At 42.9% G+C, this 17,381-nt stretch overlaps 2 protein-coding genes across 3 annotated transcripts in view; one reads left to right on the top strand and one right to left on the bottom strand.

The window, feature by feature from the left end:
- Positions 1–926, bottom strand: part of NUDT6 (nudix hydrolase 6) — a 44,420-nt gene extending 43,494 nt beyond the window's left edge. The window contains 1 exon segment of the mRNA XM_031941364.1: positions 305–926. Coding sequence (XP_031797224.1) covers positions 305–530 — 226 coding nt within the window. The 5' untranslated portion in view covers positions 531–926.
- A 37-nt stretch (positions 927–963) lies between these two features.
- SPATA5 (spermatogenesis associated 5) overlaps positions 964–17,381 on the top strand; it is a 244,693-nt gene continuing 228,275 nt past the window's right edge. Inside the window, exons 1-8 of one of the 2 annotated variants that reach the window (XM_031941363.1) lie at positions 964–1,190; positions 2,590–2,711; positions 2,807–2,964; positions 8,964–9,022; positions 10,315–10,947; positions 13,695–13,824; positions 15,875–15,931; positions 16,103–16,226. In XM_031941363.1, the coding sequence (XP_031797223.1) occupies positions 1,052–1,190; positions 2,590–2,711; positions 2,807–2,964; positions 8,964–9,022; positions 10,315–10,947; positions 13,695–13,824; positions 15,875–15,931; positions 16,103–16,226 (1,422 nt within the window). In that variant the 5' untranslated portion in view covers positions 964–1,051. Of the gene's footprint in view, positions 1,191–2,586; positions 2,712–2,806; positions 2,965–8,963; positions 9,023–10,314; positions 10,948–13,694; positions 13,825–15,874; positions 15,932–16,102; positions 16,227–17,381 lie in introns of both variants that reach the window. The other variant, XM_031941362.1, reaches the window with a different exon arrangement.

Raw genomic sequence — 17,381 nt, 5'->3', positions numbered from 1 at the left:
GAGCAGGAGTCAAACCGGTTTAGAAACTTCCGCAGGAGACTAGGGTGAGGGCAAACTTTCTAACAACGCTTGCTAATGATCTCCTCAGCACTTTCAGGACTGCAAAGCGCATGACGCACCGGACACCTCATTTGAGCCCCCCAAAAGGCCCCAAGTGGCTCGCCCAACTCTAGTGTAGTAGAGACGAAGCTCCTTGCGCGCCCGTTGCCCAGATCGGGAGAGGGAGGCCGCCGGTGCGAGCCCAGGCTGGCTCCGGGCCGGCGTCTGCACGCGCCCGGCAGGTGGGGAGGGGCGGCGCACTTGCCCTGGAGCCACGTTCGGAAGGTGGCTGGGTCCACGCCGTCCGCAGGCCCGAGCTGACCCAAGCGCACCGTCACGCCCCCGAAGCGGTCCAGCTCTCCTCGAAGGCCGCCGGGGCCGGGACCCGGGCCGCCCCGCACCTGTAGCAGCGGCCGCCGCAGTAGCCCCGGCAGAAGCTGCAGCCGTAGCAGCGGCCGCCGCGGCCACCCCAACAGCAGTGCCGGCCGCATCCCGTCGACTGCCGGCGGAAGCCTCGGGTCGCTGCTGAGGAGGCGGGGCGACCGTAGGCCTCCGAGTATCAGCGCCGCTGCAGGCTCAGGCCTACCCGGGCTGCTGGAGCCGCAGGACCTGCTCCTCCCGCCCGCAAGAGCTCAGAGGGTCCCTGTGCATCTCCTGTGGAAAGGAGCGTGAAGGGGAGCCTCTGGCCTCAGTTTCCTCCGGTGTAACAAGATTTTTGTCCCCCGAGATAGTCTTCCTTCTCTTTATCCCCTGCTCCCGGGACGTCGGTACAGTTCCAGAAGGACTGATTCAGCTCCTATAGGAAGATGTAGGAGATGGGATAAGATGGGGGAAGGAGCCAGCACGGCCGTGCTGGCCAGGCTTGCGGAGGCTCTCGCCTCAGAGGCTTTCGGCGGGGCGGGGCGGGGGCGGAGTCTCGGCAACCTCTGCCCGGGAAGTTTTTCTCTGCGCTCACGTTGTGGCGGCGGCCCGGGGCTCCTCCTGCATCGGGGGCCGAGTCTTCTCTCCCGGCATGTCCTCCAAGAAAAGCAAATCGCGGCGGAGCCAGGGCGCCGGCAGCGCCTCCCCCGCCGCCTCCCCCGGCCCCTCGCCCGCGGGTACCCCCGGCCCCGGCCCCGGCTGCCTGATTGTAGTGGATTTGGTGGAAAAAGGTAAAACTCTACGGGAGAAAGGGCGGGACTGGCCGAAAGGGGCGGGGCGGGGCGGGGGCCGCGACCACGTGTGTGCTTCCGGGAAACCCTTCCCAGGCTTGGGAAAAGGGAACCGGTCGTGGGGGGCGCGCGACCCCCTGGATTCAGCCCCTGGCATCTGCCCCGGCTCTGCCGTTTTCTAGTCCCTTCTCTCTCTGAGCCTCAGTTTCCTTCTCTGTCAAACGCGGATGGGGCTAGAAGGGCCCTGTCTGACCCGTGTGGTGCGGCTCTTCCTGGTGGGAATGAATGAAGGGGGGCAAAGAATTAACTATGTGTCACGTGAGGGATAGACTATCCCTGTGATGTCATTGATAGAGGGAATCCTCGATGAGGGATCAGCACCTTCTTTCCTGCTTATGGTCCAGGGGCCTTGCGTAGATTTTTGGGAGGTCCCAGAGGGGACTTGAACTCGGTCTCCCGGGCTTTGAGGGCAGTTCTGTAGGATTAAGAATAAGAAAGGTCTCAGTTATTAATTCTATCAACAGTCTGATTATTGAGTCATTATGGGTTTGTATTTGTTTTTCCTCCCAATGACTCCATAAAATAGATAGCACACGATGGTTTCCTTGTTCTGAAGACTCTGAGGTGGGAGACCCAGCCTTTCCTTCTCTGGCGAGGCCGGAGTGCTGATACTCAGAAGTACCCATCCATGGCTTGGGATCCCGGAGTGTTTGTTAAGCTAGGCGGTGGTGTTACGACTTAGAGTGGTGTCCAAGAATTACAACGCTTTCCCATTTATTTGGAATCGGAAGGTACCTTTGAGGTCTTCTCTCATGCAACCTTCTTGCTTTATAGTTGGGGAAACTGAGGTCATGCTTTATCCAAATCCACACCCCTAGCAGGTGGTAGAGTCAGGATTCAAAGCTAGTTCTATTGCCTTCAGTTTCATTGCTGAAGGTCAGTCGGTCAGGAAGTAAGTTTTTATTAGGTACCTGGTATCTAACAGCGGTTAACCACTGAATGAATGTGGTTTAAAGCACTGAAAAACTCATCTTCATGAATTCAGATCCAGCCTTTAGCTATTTACTTGTTGTGGAACCCTAAGTAAGTCACTTACAATTTCTTAAATTGTAAAGGGGGTAAGAATAGCCCTTACCTCCCAGAGGTTTTGTGAATCTCTAATGAGTTAATAATTGCAAAGCATTTAGCACTTTGCTTTTTACTTAGCATTTAATAAATGCTTTTTTCCTTTCTCCCCACCTGATTTCAATGTGCATTAATATGAACAATGTGGGGAAGCTCTTATGTATTATACAAATAGATGATTTTTGTAATTTACTCCCAACCATGTAAGTAGTCACTTTTGTGAAAGTACTAGAGAAAAAATAATGTGTTTTTTTTTTCCTTTTTTTTGTAGCAGATGACCCTGTCCCCAAAACATTCCAAAATTTCTTTTCACAACTTGGCCTTAACACGATGAAATCTGCCAACCTCTGTATTGGCCGGCCAGCACTGCTTACGAGTGGGGCCGGACAACAAGAGGTGAGAGTTCTTGAATTTTGCCAGTTTATTTCTGACCTTCTGGAGGAAAGGTATATGAGGATATTAATAGCTTATGTTTTCTTCGCTGGGTACAGGTCTGCACAGCATGGCCTGTGGCAGGATTTCCTGGAAGAAAGGTTGGCCTGAGTGAAGGGGTTCAAAAAAACTTGGGAGTGAAATCTGGAGATGGAGTCCTGGTGGAGCCTCTTACGGGGACACTTGTACCAGCTGAGAGAGTGGACCTAGTATTGAGGTTTGGATTGGTTTTCTGAGGGATGCTGGGGAGGGACTGGGTAATCTATGAATGACGTGTGTGGGTTCATTAGCATGACCTGGCTCCATTTCACTTTTACAGTGTGGTCAATGCTAATAAATTTTACTATTATTATTATTCTGAAGAGACAGGAGCATTTTTCTATACAAAGATGAACAGAAAAGGAAGCTCATAATATAGGATCCCAGTTCTCTTGCTTTTTAAAAATGTTTACAATAAATTCAGTACATTTATTTCAAATGTCTTTGATTGTCTTTCTTTCTAAACTTTCTGTTCTGTGCATTAAGAAAAATTCTTCAATGACTTTTATTTGGGGGGGGGGTATCACTATATTTTAGTATCTTACTCTCAACAAAATAAAAAAAAAATTCCTTACTTATTACAAATGAACATGATTGATGTGTTTTAATGGCTTGTTTGCAGACAGCCTGTGGGTTAATTTTAGGGAGCAGAAAATAGCATTATGAGATGTCAGAGCTAGAAAAACTTTAGAAATCATCAGGGTCAGGCGTTCTTAACCATTTTTTTGCTTGTCAAGACCCCTGTGACAGATCGATGAAGTCTATGGACTGATCTCAGATAATATTTTTAAATAGTGGAAGGACTTGCTAAATTTCAGTTAGAAGTTAATAGCAATAAAGATGTGATTCCTTCCCCTTCTTCCTCCATCCAAGTTCATATACCTCATGAAATCCCATGGGCCCAGGGTTATAAACCCCTCTCTTAGTCCAGCTGAGGTCCCTATACAGAAGTGATTGGGTCTATCCTAGTCTTGATTCTTACTAGCTTTGTCATATCTTAGGCAAGGGGCAGCTAAGTGATTCAGTGAATAGATCATGGGGCCAGACTCAGAAAGTCTTTAGTTCAAACTCAGCCTCAGACACTTACTAGTGGTGTGACCTGGTTTGCCTCAATTTCTTCATCTATAAAATGGTCTGGAGAAGGAAATGGTAAACTACTCCAGTGTCTTTGTCAAGAAAACCCTAAATGGGGTCATAAAGAATTGGACGTAACCGAATGACAAAAATCTTAAGGAAATCATTTCTTTTCAGGTCTCGGTATCTTCATTTGTCAAATGAGAGCTTGGACTAAGTGATCTTTAATGTCCTTTCCATCTTTCAATCTTGTGTGAATCTAGTATTTTCCGAATGTGGGATTCTCCTGAACATTTATAAATGAGGCAAAAAGGGTGGGGAGGGAAGGAGAAGGTGTCTATTGTACCACAGATAGATCTGTGGGCCTTAGAGAAAAGCCTAAATTCAAATCCAGCCTCAGATTCTTAGGGCACTTAACTTTATCTGTCTCAATTTCATTACTCATTAAAATGGGGATAATCATATTACTTACCTCCCAGGACTGTTGTAAGGATCAAATGAGACAATATTTATAAAGTATTTTGTAGTCCCAAAGTTCTATGTTAAATACTAGCTAGATTTCCTTCTACTCCTCCTCCTACTAGTAGTTTGTCTTATAGTACTTTTGAAAGGTACATTTGAATGGGATTGTTATCTGGGAAAAACAATTCTATTCACCCAGAGAAAAGATGAAATTTGTATGGGAAAATCCCTAGGTGGAAACTCCATCCAGTAGAATGCTTTTAACAACCTTTCTATTCACTTAGTCTTAGATACTTGGAGCATCCAAGAGATTAAATGACGTGATTATACAGCTAATGTCAGAAATTAGATTTGAATGGAGGTCCTCCTTAATTCTAAAGTTTACACTCAGAGACCTGAAATTATTTTGGAAGAGGCAATATGTCCATTGGAGCTAATAATGGGAAAAGGAGGATATGGGTTATACCTGCCTTTTATTAGTTTAGGGAACTCTTAAGAAGAGAAAATCCCTCTCCAGATGAAGATTAGCCCTTTCTCTGCAATTATCTTCTCATGGAGAGTTAGTCTATGGTGCTAAGAGTTGAAGTCACTTACCCGGGATTACATGGCCAGTGAGTGTCAGGCAAGCCTTGAACTCATATCTTGGTTCCAAGGTAATCTCTATCTACCAGACTATGGAGAGGGTCCTAGCAGTTGAGAAGATCAGGAAAGACTTTATGTAATAGGTGATTTATCTGAGCTGTATTTATAAAGACATAAAGTATCCCGAGAAATAGAGGTGTGGTGGGATTGCCCTCCAGGCAAAGGGAGTGGGACACAGCATGGGCAAAAGCATGAAGACTGGAAATGCAGTATCATCTGGGAGGATTAGCAAGCAATTTTGACAGGACCATAAGAGACAAAACCAGGAATTGTTAGTAATAGAGCTGGAAAGCTAATTGTAGCTACTTGATAAAGATCTTTAAAATCCAAACTGAGCATTTTGTATTTGCTCTGGGAAGTAATAGGGAGTCATCTCAGTTTCTTGAGCAGGGGAGTGACATGATCAGATTATTGCTTTGTGTTCACCTATAGCATTAGTACACTCACTTCTCCTAGGTGTTTCCCCTTCCTTTCCCCCTTCCCTTTGTCATGACATGGCCCAGAGTGCACTCCTCGCCCCTCACATGGTCCAGCCCTGGCAGGTTCTTTCCAAGCTAGAAAGACTTCTGTAAAATAGGAGGTAAACTCTTAAGTTTGACCTCCAAGACAACTGTAGTGAGAGAGAAGCATCATCACTAGACGACCTGGCAAATCCCATCTCATCAGGCAACGCCTAGTGAAGTTGGGTCTGCTCCAGTGAAGGGAAGAACCTCTGCCTCTCTCCATTATATCAATCAACATCATTAATTAGGAGCTATTTTGCCCAAGTGTTTGCTAATAAATCTGATAATCTAAGTGAAATGGATGAATACTTACAAAAATATAGATTGCCCAGATTAACAGAGGAAGAAATAAATTAAGTAGTCCCATTTTAGAAAAAGAAATTAAATAAGCAGTCAACATACCATCCTTCCAATACCAATATATGATCCATTTAATCTGTGACTCAATCACTATCTCGCCCAGCATTAATTAAGTCCCTTCTGAGTATCAGGCACACCTATGTTAAACATTGTTGGTACAAAGACAAAATCCCAAACTCCTTATTCTCATCAAATTTAAGTTCTAGATATGTACATGTCAAAATTTATTCTTAAAACAAAATAATGCGGTAGATAAAGAAACAGTGGTTTGGGTAAGTGGGAGATGACAGTTGGATAATTAGGAAAGGAATCATGCAGAAGGTGATGCTTGAGCTAAGCTTTGAAGGAAATAAGAGTTCTCTCATGTGGAAGGGGAAGGGGAAACAAGCATTCATTTAGCACCTATTATAGGATAAGTGCTTTACAAAAATCTCATTTGATCTTTTGTTACAATCCTGGAGTAGATAGATATCTTTGCTATCCCCATTTTTCAGTTGAGGAAACTGAGGCAGAAAGAGGAGGTGACTTTTTCTGGTTTAGGTGATAGGTACTGAGGATCTGGGCATGGGGATGGCATTTGAAGTGGAAAGATGAGATATTGGGGTAGAAATACCAAAGTTAGGCAGCTCATTGGATGTGTGGGGTGAGGGAGGATGACAAGGTCAAGATATCTCCAGAATTATGGATTTAGAAGACTGGGAAACAGGAAAGGTTTTGGTGGGGGAGAAAATAATGAGTTCATTTTAAATTTAAGATATTTGTGTGATATCTGGGGGCATCTAGGTGGAGCAGTCAGGATGACCACAGTTTAAATCTGCCCTCAAGACACTAGGTGTGTGACTTTAGGCAAATTGATCCTGATTTTATAATCCAATAGAAACCTGGTAATTTTTTGGAGATCAAAGTTTTAGGTAGAGACTGGGATTGGATGTATAGATATATGGAACATCTGCAGAGAGATGGGAACCAGTTAAATCCATGAGAGATGATGTAGGTGGAGAGAGAGACACATACACAGAGACAAAGAGACAGAGAGGGAGAGGGAGAGACAGAGACAAGAGGGAGAGAGGAAGAGAGAGAGAGAGAGAAAGAGAGAGAGAGAGAGAGAGGGAGAGAGAGAGAGAACAAGAATAGAGAGGAGCTGAGAAAGGATCCCAGAACAGAGATTTGGGGATAACACACACTTAGGGAATGTGAAATGGATAATAAGCTGGGAAAAGACTGAGAAGGAGTGTTCAGATAGGTAGGAGAAAGAGGTGAGAGAGGATGTAGTGAAAACTAGAAAGAGTAATTCTGGAGAAGGTGATTATTGATGACAAATGTAGCAGAGAAATCAGGTAGGATGAAAAGTGACAAAGGTCTGACTTGACTGTGAAGTGAGTGGTCGTTGCTAATTTTAGAAAGAGAAGCTTCAGTTTGGTATTGTAAAATACTAGATTGTAAAGGGTTGAGGAATGAACTTCCTAGCTGTGTAACCTTGGGCAAGTTACTTAATGCTATTTGCCTCAGTTTCCTCATTTGTCAAAGGAGCTAGAGAATAAAATGGCAAACCACTCCAGTATCTTTGCCAAGAAAACTCCAAATGGGGTCAAGTAAAGTTGGACATTCCTGAAATAACTGAACAAGAGGATTGAATAAGAGAAATAAAAATGATAGGAAGACAACTTCTTCAAGAAGTTTTGTGAAGAAAGAGGAGATAAAGATGGTAGCTTGTGGGGATGAAAGGGTCTAGTGAAAATCCTTTTGAGGATGGGGAGTCTTGGGGGGGTTCGAAGGCAGCAGGAAAGGAGCAAATAAATAGGGAGAAGTTGAAGATTATAGAGAGGGGGTATAACATCTTCTAAGAAGATGGAAGGGAAAGGTACATTCTTGATTTTGGCAAAGGGAAGGGCCACCTTATCATCAGAGACTTGGAAAAGAGGCGAGAGTGGAAGACGATGTCACTGGGCTTTGGGATGAAGAAAAATGAGGGAAGAGGGAGCTTGCAGTGCATGGCCTAGTAAAATAAGAATTGGGGTCCTCAGCTGGAAGAGTGAGGACAATGTTAAGGGAGAAAAGTGTTTGGAATGAGAAGGAAAGAGATTTCCAACAGCTCCTGGGAAACAAGATAGTGTTAGGGGATGGACTAGGAAAGGATAAAAGGATTGTCTTGATTCCCCAAGGTTTCTTATTGAGGTACTACATCCATTTGTATTACTTGGTCATCATGATCATATGGTTGCTGGTAGCTTCATTCATCAGTCTTTGATTTGGAGAGGAGTTGGCTAAAGAGAGAAATACAGAGCTAAGTTTTGGCAAGAGATAAATTGAGAAAGAACAAGTGAGTGGGGGACCCCAGAGATAATGGGGAATGAAATTGTTTAACTTTTGAAGTATAATTGGAAAGGAAGGTCAGTGAAGTCTGAGTATCAGTAACAGCCTCAAAAAGAATCAAGATGATGCAGGGATTGGAGATCAGAGTGAGGCTGAAATGTAAGTGTGGCAAGGGTGGGAAGTATAGGGAGAGATGGAAGGAATCAAGATTTTTGTCAAAGAAATATAGAGTTTTTGATTGTTGGGGTCATTAAAATATTTTGACAATTGGCAAGACTGCCCATGAGAAGGATCATTCCCTGCAGGGATCTCTCTCTCTCTCTCTCTCTCTCTCTCTCTCACACACACACACACACACACACACACACACACACACAAAGTTTTCAACCTTAAACTTGACAAATTACCCACTCTCTGCTTCAGTTTCCTCATCTGTAAAGGGGGATAATAGCAGCACCTCATTCCCAGGACTATTGAGATCAAATGGGATAATATTTAGAAAGTGCTTCGTAAATCTTAAAGTACTCTATAAATACTAGTTCTTTTTATTAGTGGCTGTGTGATCCTGGGTAAGTCATTTGAACTCTTAATATTTGGGGCAACTCTCTAAGTACATTTCAGAGAAGATACTGCTTGCAATAGTGGAAGGAATTTGTCATTTAGGAGTTTCCTAAACTAGTGAAATAGTAGGTTCTATCCCTATCTCTGTCCCTCTCAGTCTTAATGACCTGCTTATGATTCAGGGATATCCCTGTTTCCCAAGTTAGACATGTCTCGGCTTCTGGGAAAAGGTAATGACTTTTTTTTAAACCTTCTGTTATAGTGACAGGGATGCAGAAATTAATGAGGAAGAACTGGCTACTTGTCTTCTGAGAAAATTAGGTGAGCAAATGTTTTATTTAAATTGTTTTCTTGATTTGGTAAAGGAGATATATGTGAAGATGTTTTTATTAAGCATTAGAATATAAACTTCCAGAGGTCAGGGGTTGGTGGTTTTGCTTTGTTCACATAATAGACTTGTAGCTTGGTGATGCCATAGTGCATAGAGCACAGGACTTGGAATTAGGAAGATTCATCTTCCCAATTTCAAATTCAGTCTCAGATACTTACCAGTTGTGTGACCCTGGGCAAGTCACTTATCTCCATTTGCCTCAATTTTCTCATCTGTAAAATGAGCTGAGAAAGAAATGACAAACCATTCTAGTGTCTTTCAAAATACTAGAAAACTCCAAATGGGGACACAAAGAGTCAGATATAATTGGAAACAACTGAACAACAACAAAATTTGTTGAATTGAATTGAATTTTATAGCTTCTCAAAAAATCTGGGCTTAGGAAAATCATCATGGAATTGTAGATAATAATAATAACAATCACAATTATAATGGCAACAATAATAATGATGATAGCAAGAGTAATATTAATATTTATGTAGTGTTTTAAGGTTTGCAAAAATTTCCAAGTATTACCTCACTTGATCCTTACAACCATTATGGGAGATAGTATTTTCCCCATTTTACATTTGAAGAAACTGAGGCAGCAGCAATTAAGGGATTTGCTAAGGATCACTCAGCTAGGCTAGGACTGTCTGAGACTGGATTTGAACTCTATTTTTTGCTGACTTCAGATTTTACATAGCTCTCTGTGTGCAGTACTGTGTACTGTGTACAGCCCCCAGCTGCTTAGTTAGCATAGCTATTATTGACATAGAATGCATGAAAGGGGTTAATGTGAACAGTCTTTAGAAACTAGAAAGTAGATGTCTCTAAATGTTTGATGCTTTGGTTTATCTCGGAGGCATTAAAAAGCCACTGGCGAGTTTGAAGCAAGGAAGTAACATGGTCAAGTCTTAGGAAGATGACTTCAGTGATTTTTGGGGTGGGGGGGAACAGTGGAGGTGGACCTTAGAAATAAGTAATCTCATTAGGGAACAGTATTTGAAGAATGGTGTGGGAGCCAATCTTGACTTTATTAACTACCGAGCTTTAGATAAATTACCTCCCCTTCCCTGGGCCTCAGTTTCTCCATCTGTAAAATGAAGGGGTTGGGTCAGGTGATCCTTGAGGGCCCTTCCAGCTCTACTTCAGTGGTGTTAGGGTGAGAAGAGGAGAGTTGGGGTGAAAGTCACTTATTCTGGATGCAAAAGCAAATGCATACTAAACACTTTTTTTCTAGATGGTAAAATCGTGCTGCCTGGCAATGTTCTGCATTTCACTTTCTATGGAAGACCATGCCGGTTGAATGTGACATCTGTAAGGGGAGCTGATGGCCTCACCTTGGAAAGAGCTGCAAGGAGTTTGGCCGGTGAGAAGCAAGAACCAGCCTCTGAAACATCCAACCTTGAAGCCAGTACTGGGGACTTGTCTTTGGAACTAAGCCAGCTTAGCCTGGGATACCCCCACAATGGAGCCTCCACCAGTACGCCGTGTAAACCTGCAGACAACAGCTTTGCCCCAAAGCCAGGAGATACCTCCCTGGAGGCTGACCAGCACCTTGGGGAAGGTGATGGCTTAGGAGAAGGCCTTGCTCTGGCTGATGGCTCCAATCCTGCGGGTGAAGGGACTGTCCTCCAAGAAGAGAGACTGCAGCCCCCAGCCCAAGCAGGAGCCTATAGCAGTGCTGACACATTCTACTATCTCTCTTCCATTACAAAATTCAACTTTGTAAAGCCCCAGACAGCCACAGAAGAGGATGACAGCCCACGGAAAGTCACTTATGACCTCATTGGGGGTTTGACCAGCCAACTGAAAGCCATCAGAGAAATGATTGAGCTACCCTTGAAACAGCCAGAGTTGTTTAAGAAATACGGTAGGAGTCCCTTCTTCATTTTATTCCAAGGGTTTTAGTTACTTAACAGATATTATACACCTTTGATTAACTGGTTCTATGCTAAGGGATAATGAACCAATCTTTGTCCTTGATGAAATTTAAACTGATGAGAAATACAGATCCAGAGAACGTCATACCTGGGGGGGTGGGAGAACTAGCAGCTAGAAAGGTCCATAGAATGGGGTACCCCAACTGAACTTTTATGTACTTTTTTTTTGGGGGGGGCTGAGGCAATTGGGGTTAAGTGACTTGCCCAGGGTCACACAGCTAGGAAGTGTTAAGTGTCTGAGGTCAGATTTGAACTCAGATTCTCCTGACTTCAGGGCTGATGCTCTATCCACTGAACCACCTAACTGCCCCCAACTGAACTTTTAAGGAGCAAGGTGACTATGAAAGAGTGTGTTCCAGGTAGGGGAGACATCCTTTGCATGAGCTGGAGAGAGAGCATTAAGCAGGCAGGCCTGATTGAAGTGTATTGTCCATAAAGGGGAGGTATAGGTCATCATTTTCCTAAGGGAGGTTGGAACAAGATAGGAAAAAGGCTAGAAATGCCGGACAGGGCAGTTTTTATTTTCTCCTACAGGCAACAAGGAGCCCCTGTAGCTTCTTGAGTAGGGAGAGTGATATGATCAAAACTGTAGAATTTTAGTAGTATTCACTTTGGCAGCTGTGTGAAGGATGACTTGGGAAGAAGAAAGACTCAGGGCAGGGAGACCAATTAGAGACTAAAACCCCCACAAAAATTTCATTTGATGGTTTACTTGTCTCCTCTTTGCTGAGGGGTTGGGGATGTTGAGAACATCTCCTGGGCTGTGGATCAGTGACTGCTCCTCCCTGCTAGTCAGTCCTCAGCATGGGCTGGGGTTCTGCCTGCTAGAAATACCTGAGGGGCCCTTTATCCTGTTAAATCTGCTGTAAATAAAAAAAAAAAATCCATCCAAATCTCATAGGGTCCACAGGTAGGGGGGGCCTCAAAGGTCCTCTTGTTTAACCCTTTCCTTTTATAGATAAGGAAACTTGAGACCCACAGAGGTCACAATAACTGTTTGTAGGTTTTACTTAGTATTTATTTAACACTTTAAGGTTTTTATTGCAGGGAGGGAAGTACTGTTATTACTTCCATTTTACAGATGAGTAAACTGACTTGCCCAGCATCCCAGCTAATGTTTAAGGCAGGGTTTGAACTGGGAGTCTGTCCATTAGATCATTTAGTTGCTCAAAAAGAGACGGAAATCATCTGATGGGATTCTGATCATTAGCCCCAGCCTGACAGTTGCTCCCAGTCCAAACTTGTCTCCTACCCAAACCCCACAGAAATCCTTAATCACTCTCTGGAAACAGCCTAGCATGCTCTGTGACCACATGAGATATATTAGATATACCACAGAAATCAACCAATAGGAAAGTAGCATCAAATTCAACCACAAACCTCAGTAAGTTTCCCCTGGTATGGGGCTTATACATTATCCTTCTTTGCTGTCTTTTAGGTGAATTTATGCTTAACTCAGACTAATTATAATATCATTGCTATACATTAATCCCACAAATCCCTCTTTTCTATGGGCTTTTCTGTATGCATTCTGGGTAACTACATGTGCAATTCCATCAAGATTTTAGGACTTCCTCGTTTTAGCAAGAAGTTACCTCTTGTAACCTCAAAATCTACATTATCTTATAATGGAATCAGATTCCCTAAATATCCTTGTCTTGCTTTGCTTGGCTACTACCTACTTTAAAGGAGCATAATCCACTCTGGGTGTGTGATTAATGATAAACTAATGATAAATGCCTTTACTTGATTTGGAGATGGTCTGAGTCCTGAATTTTTTCAGAGGCAACAACTGAAACACGTGTTCCATATCTCAACACATCTACTTCTACTCCCTCATTTTATAAAGAAGTACACTGAATCCTAGAGAGTTAGGCCCTCACTAGTAGCAAATGGCAAGACTTCTGGCTGCCACACCAGGGGTCTTAATGGTGGACCGTTCAATTGAACTCTTGAAATCATCCAAAACTGTTGGATGATGACCCTGTGAGGAAAATTGTCCTGGGTAAAAGGTATAAAAAGGTCTACTTTGACTAAGTGGGACTCTGGGCCTTGCTTGGAATCTGCTGACTTCTCCTTTCTTTTTTTTTTTTTTTCATTATCCAGCCTTAAATAGAGAATGTGAAATAGTCAGCTGATGAGTGATCAATCAGCAAGCATTTATTAAGCACTGACTGTATGTGGGACATAGGGGATACAATAAAAGGCAAGACCAGCAAGGATTTTATTCTCCAGTGGAGAAGATAACATATACATAAAATGTATGAAATCCAGATGGGGCAGATGGCATGTCACTGTAGAAGGGAAAGCCTTAACAGTTGAGGGGGAGGATTGGCTAGGGCCTCCTACTGAGGAGAGGGGGCTCTACTGGAGAGCTCTGAGGGACTTGAGCAAGGTGGTGGTTTTCCCATATCCTCTTGTTCCTCAGCCCTGACTTGTGCTTGTATCTCACATTTTAGCCAAAGTGATACTGTAGCTACCTGGGGTCAGAAGAGAGAAAATTCTGGGGGTGATGACCGTTCACTGCTGGGTAGCCAGTCCTTATCTCCCCATAGCCTGCCTCTCCCTTGGGCCTTTCTGACCTCTGGGATTTGGAATTGTGTCTTTCTGAAAGATTGGAACCTTTGGTGAAGTTTCCATGATAAGGACTGGGCCAATTCATTCTCTCTTTCCAAAGGTATTGCTCCTCCCAGAGGAGTGCTACTATATGGCCCTCCAGGGACGGGGAAGACTATGATTGCCAGGGCTATCGCTAATGAAGTGGGAGCTTACCTTTCCGTCATCAACGGCCCTGAAGTCATAAGCAAGTAAGTTCATTATCAAAGAGCACACCAAGAAAAGTAATCTTTACAACTCCAGATTTGTGGGGAAAAGAATCCCTTTGTTGGATTCTTAGAGGAGATTTTATTGAGAAAAGTGTTTGATATGACAATATTACTCTGAGAATGCTGATGTTTTTACTGACTTGTCATTTTAAAACTTAAATAATTATTATTTTTCCCACGTTTAGTTACAGTGAGGGGTCACTGAGGCAATCTCAGCACTGAGCCCCCTCTTTTCCTGGTTCTCCTCCCTCACTGAAACTTCTTCCAGCTTGTGTCTCTAACCATAGGTGCCTCAGGGTTCTATTATGGTCCTTCTTCTCTTTTCCCTCTGTCCTACTTCACTTCATATCTCCAGTTGTCCTGATCTAAATTTGGCCACTGCACCCAGATGGCTCTGGAGGGAAAAGGGAGGCAGGTGATCTTGCCCAGCTCTCCCTCACTTAAATCCAATTTACTTTCATATTATGGCAACACCCCTCTGATGTCATGGTCCTCTTGGAGAAAGGACAAACAACAGCTTCATTTGGTGATTTCATCTCTCCTGCATTTAATTACCATTTCTATGTTGATAATTCTCACATCTACCTTTTTGCCTCAGTTTCTCTGCTGACCTCCAGTTCCTCATCTCCAGCTGCCTTTCAGGTATCTCCAACTGGATTTCAGTAGATGTCCTAAACTCAGTATGTCCAAAACTGAAGTCCTTATCTTTCTCCCAAACCCTCTCCACCTCCTGTTTTTCCTTTTACTTGAAGAATAACTCAGGCTCCAGTGATTCTCTCTTGTTTCTAGTATCAAATATGTTGTGCTCTGACATTCAGAACCCTTCATAACCTAGACTCTCCCACCTTCACAGGCTTCGTACATCTTACTCCCCATGGTCTCTTGCTGTTCCACCAAGACCATCTATTTCTCAGATCCAAGCATTCTCTCTAACTATCCCCCATACCTAGAACATCCTCTTTCTTCTGTTCCAACTATTGATCTCCCTGGCTTCTTCTACAATCCTATGTCTTACTGGAAGCCTTCCCTAACCCCTCTTAATTCCGGTGTCTTTTCTCTCTTAATTATTTCCTATTTTTCCTGTTTGATTTGTACATATTTGTTTGCCTGTTGTCTCCTCCATTAGTGTATAAGCTTCTTGAAAGCAGGGCCTGTCTTTGATCTTTCTTTGTATTCCTAGCACTAAGCACATAACTGACACATAGGATGTGCTTTATAAATGCTTATTGACTGACTGATGCTCAATTTAGAATTTGCTTTAAAGAAACTGATCTTCTAGTTATTTTCCATTCACACCTTCTTTTCTCCTGATTCCATCCTTAGTACTCATCATCTGTCATGTACCTTTATCTCTTAAGACTCCCTAGTTTCCTAGAAAACTCAGCATAAATGCTGTCTTCCTACTCCAGGGCCTTTTCTTATCTTTCTATCTGCTAATGTTTTCCTCCAGACAATTGTTCTGTTGAATTTTGATCTAGTAGACAGAGCTGGTCTTGGAGCCAGGAGGGAATGAGGTCACATCCCTGTGGAATCATAAAAGCTGTGTCACCATGGGCAAGTCATTTAATATCTCATTGCTCTGGACTCTCAAAGACTGTAAGTTGCAGAGGAGATGCCAGTCTAACTTGGTGGAGGGAATATCTCTACTCAGGAATGAAGTCATGGGTCTTGGTCCCATCCCTATTTCTTTCCTTATGTGGAAAAATAAGCACAGAAAAAATTTTTTTTAAAAGTTACCTGAAATATTTTGAAAATTTTTGAGAAAGATGTTTTCCCCCCAAGGATTTTCTATCCAAAAAACTTAGCTTGTTGTTCTGCTGGGCACATGACAATTTAAAAAAGAAATTTCCTTTTTCTATATTTTTCTATTTTGCTTTTTCTTATTTTGTATTTAGTTTTAAATAAATATTTAGAAAAAGGAAAACTGTCTTTATATGTAGATGGAAAAATAAAATGCCTGTTGGAATTTTGAAGAAAAGACAGTTTGTAAAATAAGGAAAGTTTGACTTTGAATGGATTTTCTTTGTTGTAGATTTTATGGTGCTTCGGAAGCAAGACTACGGCAGATCTTTGCTGAAGCCACTTTGAGGTACCCTTCTCCATCTTTGTAGATCTTTGTGCTAGAGATGTTCTTTGATATATTGACCAATCCCTCCCTCTTCCTAATGTGTAGTTACTTTCTTTGTCCTATCCTCTCCTTGTCCCCCCAAGAAAGGATGTTATGAGTTGATGACTAACAAAGCTTCCTATTTCATTTTAGGCAGCCATCGATTATTTTTATTGATGAGCTGGATGCCCTTTGCCCAAAGAGAGAAGGATCTGAAAATGAGGTTGAAAAGAGAGTTGTGGCTTCTCTCTTAACTTTGATGGACGGTATTGGATCTGTAAGTAGAACAGATTTGGAACAGATTCATTGTTTGTGTGTATGTGTCTGTGAGAGTCTGTCTCTCATTTGTGCACGTATGTGTTCATGTGTGCATGTATGTGTGGGAGGGCATAGAGGGAACTTTTTGGTTTTAAAGTGGTCTTAGGATCATTGTTGTAGAACTATAGCAATGTTGAGATCATCTAGTCTTAACCTCTCATTTTATAGATGGGGAAATATGTCAGAGATGGCACTTGCCCCAAGGTCTCTCTTCCTGGCCCGAAGGCCAGGTCTCCATCCAGTACTTCCTATCCAACCTCAAGAAAGTCTTTACTCAGGATCCTAGATTTAGAACTCAGAAGGGCTATTCAGGGGCATTTAATGGCTTCATTTCACAGATGGGGAAATTGAGACCGAGAGGGCTGTGTGACCTGCTCAGGATCACCTGGGCATTAAGTAGCAGGACCAGTATTTGAACCAACATCTTTTGATCCTCAAGCCAGAGCTCTTCTCACTGTATGACACTGTCTCCATATGAGTCTTATTTGGAGACAGGGAACTCAGAGACCGTCTGGTCCAAGACATCTGTAAACAGTTACTCCAGTTAAAAAGCTTCTAGTTAGTAAGTCTGTCAGATGCTGATCACTGGTTGTGTTCCTGGAAAAATACATTAAAGCATCCTTGCCTCTAGGAAGCTGAGACTTTCAGAAGAAAAAAAAAAAGACATAATTTTTCTAGAGGGGTTGGGATAGGACCTGTGATTTTGAAAGTAGAGAAACTGCCAAATGAGAAAATTTGTGATGCTTATAGAGTCTTGGAAAGATGCCTATGGTAACAAGTAGTTAATTGACTTGTCTAGATCACACAGCGAGAGTCAGAAGTAGCTTTTGAATTTGAGTTCTCTTGGCTCTGTGACTAGCTCTGTCCCATCCATGCTTCTATTCTATATGGCCATTTTCTGGGGGAAAGCATGGCAACTGACTAGACCAATGAAGGCCTAATCTAAGGGGGAAAATTGGTGCTGAGCTTCCAAGGAATCTGGGGATTCTAAGAAGTAAAGGACAGGAATTAATGCCTAGGAGATAATCTTTGTAAAGGTCTGGAGTTGAAATATAGGTGAGCAAAAGCAAGAAGGCCACTTTAACTGAATTGTAGCGTTGGTGAAGGAAGGAAA

This window comes from Sarcophilus harrisii, chromosome 6 (assembly GCF_902635505.1).
Source record: "Sarcophilus harrisii chromosome 6, mSarHar1.11, whole genome shotgun sequence".
Taxonomy (NCBI): domain Eukaryota; kingdom Metazoa; phylum Chordata; class Mammalia; order Dasyuromorphia; family Dasyuridae; genus Sarcophilus; species Sarcophilus harrisii.
This window is presented reverse-complemented; position numbering and strand designations above follow the sequence as displayed.